The sequence below is a fragment of the Hipposideros armiger genome, unplaced genomic scaffold (genome assembly GCF_001890085.2).
Source record: "Hipposideros armiger isolate ML-2016 unplaced genomic scaffold, ASM189008v1 scaffold_709, whole genome shotgun sequence".
NCBI classification, from domain to species: Eukaryota; Metazoa; Chordata; class Mammalia; order Chiroptera; family Hipposideridae; genus Hipposideros; species Hipposideros armiger.
This window is the reverse complement of record NW_017732059.1, coordinates 506,991-512,990: the sequence shown is the minus strand read 5'-3', so window position 1 is coordinate 512,990 and position 6,000 is coordinate 506,991. Positions and strand designations below refer to the sequence as shown.

At 48.8% G+C, this 6,000-nt stretch overlaps 1 protein-coding gene across 1 annotated transcript in view; it reads right to left on the bottom strand.

Annotated features, from left to right (window-relative positions):
* Positions 1 to 6,000, bottom strand: part of PRKX (protein kinase cAMP-dependent X-linked catalytic subunit) — a 68,844-nt gene that overhangs the window by 15,908 nt on the left and 46,936 nt on the right. Inside the window, exon 5 of the mRNA XM_019627104.1 lies at positions 786 to 881. Within this exon, the coding sequence (XP_019482649.1) occupies positions 786 to 881 (96 nt within the window). The remainder of the gene's footprint in view (positions 1 to 785; positions 882 to 6,000) is intronic.

Genomic DNA, 6,000 nt, shown 5'->3' with positions numbered 1-6,000 from the left:
CTGTCATGAAATACGTTTTCTCTGAACTCAATTTCCATAGGTAGCTTAAAAAAAAAAAGCCAGCAAAAATGGAAGTTGAGTCCTGAACTAAATGTATTAACACCACTTTGTCATCAGGAGGGGTTGGTGCGCCCATGCACTCACCTGGAAAACACAGTGAAACGGCTGGAAACCAGGACTCATTATGGGGCAAAATGGCTAAAAACATTCTTACATCTTTTTTTTTTAAAAAAAAAAAAACAGCGTTTTCTCCCCCTGTCCCCCAACGGCCACAAAGTTACTGAAATGCAGACCAAAGGTTACTAACACTGAAGCAATGCAAAAGTTCTCCTAGAGACACACTCATCACTCAAACTTTCAGCATGAACGAGGAATTCAAACACGGAAAGGCTCTGAGCAGGAGACAAAAGAGAAAGTCTGCTAAACCCGCCGATATTTCTGCAGCGACACCACGGGCTACAGGACGGGACCCTACATGTGAAATCCCCAACTGGCTCTCTCATTCAATAGGACAACAAATGCCTTTGTCCACTAATTGTACATGTCATCGATCTCAAAAGCCATAAAACACAGCTGAGAGTCACTAACAGGGTATCATTGTTGCAAGGTAATGGAAACATTTTCCCCTTTTTGGGGGAAAATGGACTGCCCAGCGGAGTTTACACACAGCGCAGTGAGTCATTCAATACGGTGCCCTGCCGAGCACACGCCTCGGTGGTGGCTTCCTAGTTTTAGGTGCTTTACAAATAAACACGCCCGGAGACGAGGGAAAAGACTTTACTTACTTTACATTGAAATCCAAATGTCTGGGGAAATCTATTTTGCCGGCAAGGATTTTTTGATAAATGCCAAATGGATTGTCATCAAAAAACGGAGGGAACCTGTTGGGAAAGTAAACATGTGTGGTTAGCGGGCGGCAAGTATGGAAAAATCCCCATGTTGGAACCACTGCTATTTCTGCTTGGCAGACGCAGGGCGGAAGTGACTTCCCGTGCACCCTTTCCTCGCCTGCTGTGGTCCTATCAGAGGACACACCGGGAAGGGACGGTTCTAACAGGCAAAGCTGCAGCCTGAGGCACAGCAAACGCCCGTGGAGATGGGGCAGCCACGGTGACACCATTTGACCAGCTATTGTGACACCTCCTGAGGCATTAAACGTGTCAGTCCCATTAGACCAGCGGTTCTCAACCTGTGGGTCGCGACCCCTTTGGGGGTCGAACAACCCTTTCACAGGGGTCGCCTAAGACCATCGGAAAACACATATTTTCGATGGTCTTAGGAACCGAGACACCGCTCCTCTATCCGTCTCCAGGCTTCAAGACAAAATTTCATTTATTTGTAATTAGAAATAAAAATTTCACAATATATAATTACATATTGTTTCTGTGATTCATCACTATGCTTTAATTATGTTCAATTTGTAACAATGAAAATGCACCCTGCATATCAGATATTTACATTACGATTCATAACAGTAGCAAAATGACAGTTATAGAGTAGCAACGAAAATAATTTTATGGTTGGAGGTCACCACAACATGAGGAACTGTATTCAGGGGTCGCGACATTAGGAAGGTTGAGAACCACTGCACTAGACCATGAGTGGACGTCTGTATTCGTCATACATAGAGCACACAGTGGGTGCTTATATGTATGTCACAAGTATGTGGCACACAGTGGGTGCTTATATGTATGGCAGACATATGTGACACACAGTGGATGCTTATATGTATGGCACACGTATGTGGCACACAGTGGGTGCTCAATAAATGTGCACAGATCAAATGGAAGAGGATGCGTTACACACAGTATCCTATTTTTTGTTTTTCCTGGCTCCAGTAGTGTATAATTTCATAGAAGCCAATACCTGAAATTCCACAGTTCTGTAGATGGATTCACCTAGATTATACGTTGGGAGGTGGCAACAAGGCTGGTTTCCAGTGTGTGAGACTTGGGGCGCAAATATGTGGCCCAGGAGTTGAAAATTATGGCCCCCGGCCTGGTTTTGTCAATAAAGTTTCATTGGTACACGGCCAAACCCATGCGCTTATGTACTGTCTGGGCCAGAGTTCCCAGAAATAAGATTGTAATCCTGATAAAGAAACCAACAGACCTACGTTTTCTAATATCTGGAAGTAGGAAAATAAAATCAGAAATAAGCTAACCTAGAAATATACTTAAATTGGTAAAGACCAAGAAAATCTAGAAGTTAACCAATAAATCTAGAAGTTACCTATGTGCCGTTCAGCACAAGTTCTACTTTTAATACTGACTCCTCTTGGGCAAAAGACCCTCAACTCAAAAGCATAACCTCGACCTAGCTTCTTCAGGACGAGGTCCTGTAATTCTGGTGAAACAAGCCATTAAAATATCGCAGATAATTGGAGTTTTCACATGACATCCTGGTCAGAGGTGGAAATTTCAATGAGCAAAGATGGTCCCTCGTCGGTTCCAAATCCATCCCCGAGTACAGTGGGTGGGATGGTGGCCTCCAACAAGACGTCTCCACATTCTGACCCGGAAAATGCGTGAGTCAGACCTTATCTGGAAACACGGTTTTTGCAGATGGGACTGAGTGAGGGATCTGAGAAGAGGTCGTCCTGGATCAGGGGGGCCCTGACCCTAATGACAGTGTCCTTATCAGGGACAGAAGAGGAGAGACACAGACACAGAGGGGACGCCACGTGGAGACAGAGGCAGAGACGGGGGGAGGCGGCCGCCCAACCAGGGACGCCTGGAGCCCCCAGGAGCTGGACGGGGCAGGAGGGACCGTCCCCTGGGGTCTCCGGAGGGAGCGTGGCCCTGGGACAGCGTGGTGCCAGCCTCCTGGCCTCCAGGACTGAGAGAAAATAAACTTCTGTTGTTGAAGCCACCATGTTTGTGGTCACGCACAGAGTGTACACGTTAAGGCTCCAAGCACATTAGGGAGGACTGGAAAAATCGAAGGAAAAAATGAGGAACTGAATGACGGAGGACACAAATAGAAATCAGGAGGAAGAGGAGGTAGGTTAATTGGGAAGACAGAAGCTCTCAAAGAAACGTCCAGCTGCAGCCTTGGGTGGCGCGACATGAAGTAGCCCATCTGTCTTCAGTAACATCTCAGATGCTCGGGTTCACACTGTGGCGTGAACAGAGGCAGTGTTGAGAAGGTGACGGCCGCACCTCTTCGAGTCTCCGACTGTAAGGTCTCCTAACTACAGCTGTTTGTCTGCTTGTGCATCTAGACTCACGAGCTACCGCGTAATAAGAAGCGATGCAGCCCGGGCGGGGTAGTCGAAGTCTCCGTGTGGACGGTCATCCACTCGGTCACCTCTCAGCTGCTGACTCCCGTGTCTGCCCTCCGTGCCGTCTGCCAGACGCTCTCTCCAGCCAGGCTTGGGGGACCCGACTCCTCGCTCTTGGGTGGCGGCCCTGAGTACAGTCAGCCGGGTGACTTCATCGGGGAAACGTTCAACGTTGGGAAACGGAACATTAAACATCATGAGAAAACGTGTCATGCAGACCTAAACACACTGACGAAGAATATCAAACAAAGCCCTCCTGGGATCCAGGCATCCCGTGACTGTATCATGGGAAAGGCATGTTAGCAGGAGTCGAATGAGCAGGGGAGGAAAAAAAAAGAAAGAAAGAAAGAAAGAAAAAGAAAACAGCAGAGCTTTCCAGAAAGGATAAACATAGAGAACAAACCGTCCCCTGGGTGAGTGCAAAATGGCCTAAGAATTCCTCATGTGTCTGTGTTAAATGCAACACACACTCTGATTATTAACAAACAGGTGATGCGTGCTCGTTGTAGGGGACGGATGGTGTAAGCGGCTGAGTTACCTACAGGGAGAGGTGGACTTGGAAACACAATGAGCTCAGAAGTCGGCAGCCTCAAGAATTTCATCTTTGAAATTCACGACCGTTTTGGCATTTTCTTCATCCATCTGTCCATCACCACTCGTAGGTACCCGCTCTGCCGACCTAAATCGCCCAGTAAAATGGGCTGTCCAGGAAGAGGTGCCATAGCCGTTGTAACCCCATGTTCCTCTTCAGAACCCCGCCACACCCTGAGGCCCCCGTTAGAGACACTTGACCCTAAGCTATCAGCCAAGCGCTTTCTCTGCCCACAGTATTAAAACGGGGAGCTGGCACTGGGAGGCAGGTCCTTTGGCATGGGTTCGAGGAAAACACGAAGGAGTTTCTGGAGACAGAACAGAAAGGGAGCTGCTGCAATATTACACTGTTCTGACGTCTTTCTCAAAGATCCGCGCCCGGATAGGCGGGGATAAAAAAATTGCATTCCTCAGGAAAAACACGGGATGGCTGGCATTGGAGACGGAAGAACGGAGTGGAGGCAGGAGGAGTGGAAGAACAGAGCACCAGGCTCTGCAAGCGTTGGGGGACAGTACAGAGTAAGATGGAGTCCCAGGGCACCCTGTCTGGGGCATGCCCAGCGTGATTCCCAAAGTGGGGTCCCAGGGAACCCCGGGGTTCCCCAAGGCCTTTCTCTCTAGGAGCTTTGACTCTGAAGGTGGGTGTATTTTCCTCATATACCTCCACCAAAACAACGCAGCATACCAGGCGGGGCACGTCAGACGACAGGAAAACCCCAGTGGCCCGGATGCTCAAGAGATTAGCAAACGTACTGAAACAAGGCCACTCTTCTAAGTATTTTTAATTGTAGGAAGTAGAGTGGTTTTTCCATTAAAAATCCTATTTGGGGTCATTGTTAGTGAGTTTATTATTATTTTATGTAAATGACATAGACAGCTATATATCTTCAAGTTTTCGTTTCCAACGCCGTCAGCAGAGACAGATGTAACCCACGGAGATGAACGCTCGTCGGAGTTGATAGCTTTTAGGAGTGTTAATAAGTTTTAGAAACGTAATGACTTTTAGGGTAGACGGTTGTTGAAGACTTTTAGGGTCTGGCTAAGGTTCCACGTGGGTGCGGCTCTAAACGCAGACAAATCTCATCTTCCCTAAAAACTGGTTCGTGGGGTTCAACTCTCTGCAAGGATGGGTGTGATAAGCCCGTGAATGGTTTTGTTCCGGAATGCGCCAGACATGTCACATCTGACGTCAACATTTCTCATTCCATAAAAAGTAAAATGCCGCTCGTGCTACGCTCACACGCCATCACCACACAGCAGGGTTTACCCCACGACTGGGTTTTTCTTAGACTGCATAAAAGACCTAATCAAGCCGTGAAAGCCAGAAACGAACAGACAAAAGCAGCGTCTCGCCTGATCCTGCAAAGGGTGCAAATATAGAAAATGGAAACCGAATATGCCAGCTGGAGACAGGGGGACATTGAGCCAAGGGAACACCCTGCAGGCGCCTGGTGACATGAGGCAACAGGACGCCCAGCGAATCCGGAAGAGGGGCCTGGCCACCATGTGGGGTGGTCGTATCTCGTACAGGCCACCTCAGAGCCTCATCTAAGGAGCTCTGGGTCTTGGCACTCGAGAGCTGCAAGGCCCCGGGGAGGGGTGACGTGGCCTGGCTGCTGTGGGCTGCTGCCAGGGAAAGGTGGCACGGGCAGCAGCAATCAGCTGGATGAAACAGTGGGGAAATTCGGAAGGGGGCCAGGTGACGGCTGAGGCTGGCAGGAAGGGTGAGGCAGGGTTGCAGTGTGTGCCAGGATGGATGGCTCTCAAGAAATCCACCCTGGGCCGGCCGAGTGGCTCAGCTGGTTAAGAAGTTGTGCGCCCAAGAGTGCGAGCTTTGAGCACCGGGGTCGCCGGTTCAATTCCCGGCCCGAGCTGAGCTGCCAACAGGTGGCAGGATGGCTCAGCTAAAAAAAAAAAGAAAAGAAATCCACCCAGAAAACCTGGCTTTCTCCACCTGGAACGGAGGACAACGGGAATATGCTTATTGTGAACACACAGCCAGCTGCCTCGTACGAAATGATACGGGTAGCTTACTATCCTCTGGGGTAGGGAAGCTTTAATTACTCACAGCCCGTTATTCTAATAGAGCTTAACAATGTATCAGTTTCGAATTATATTATTTCCTA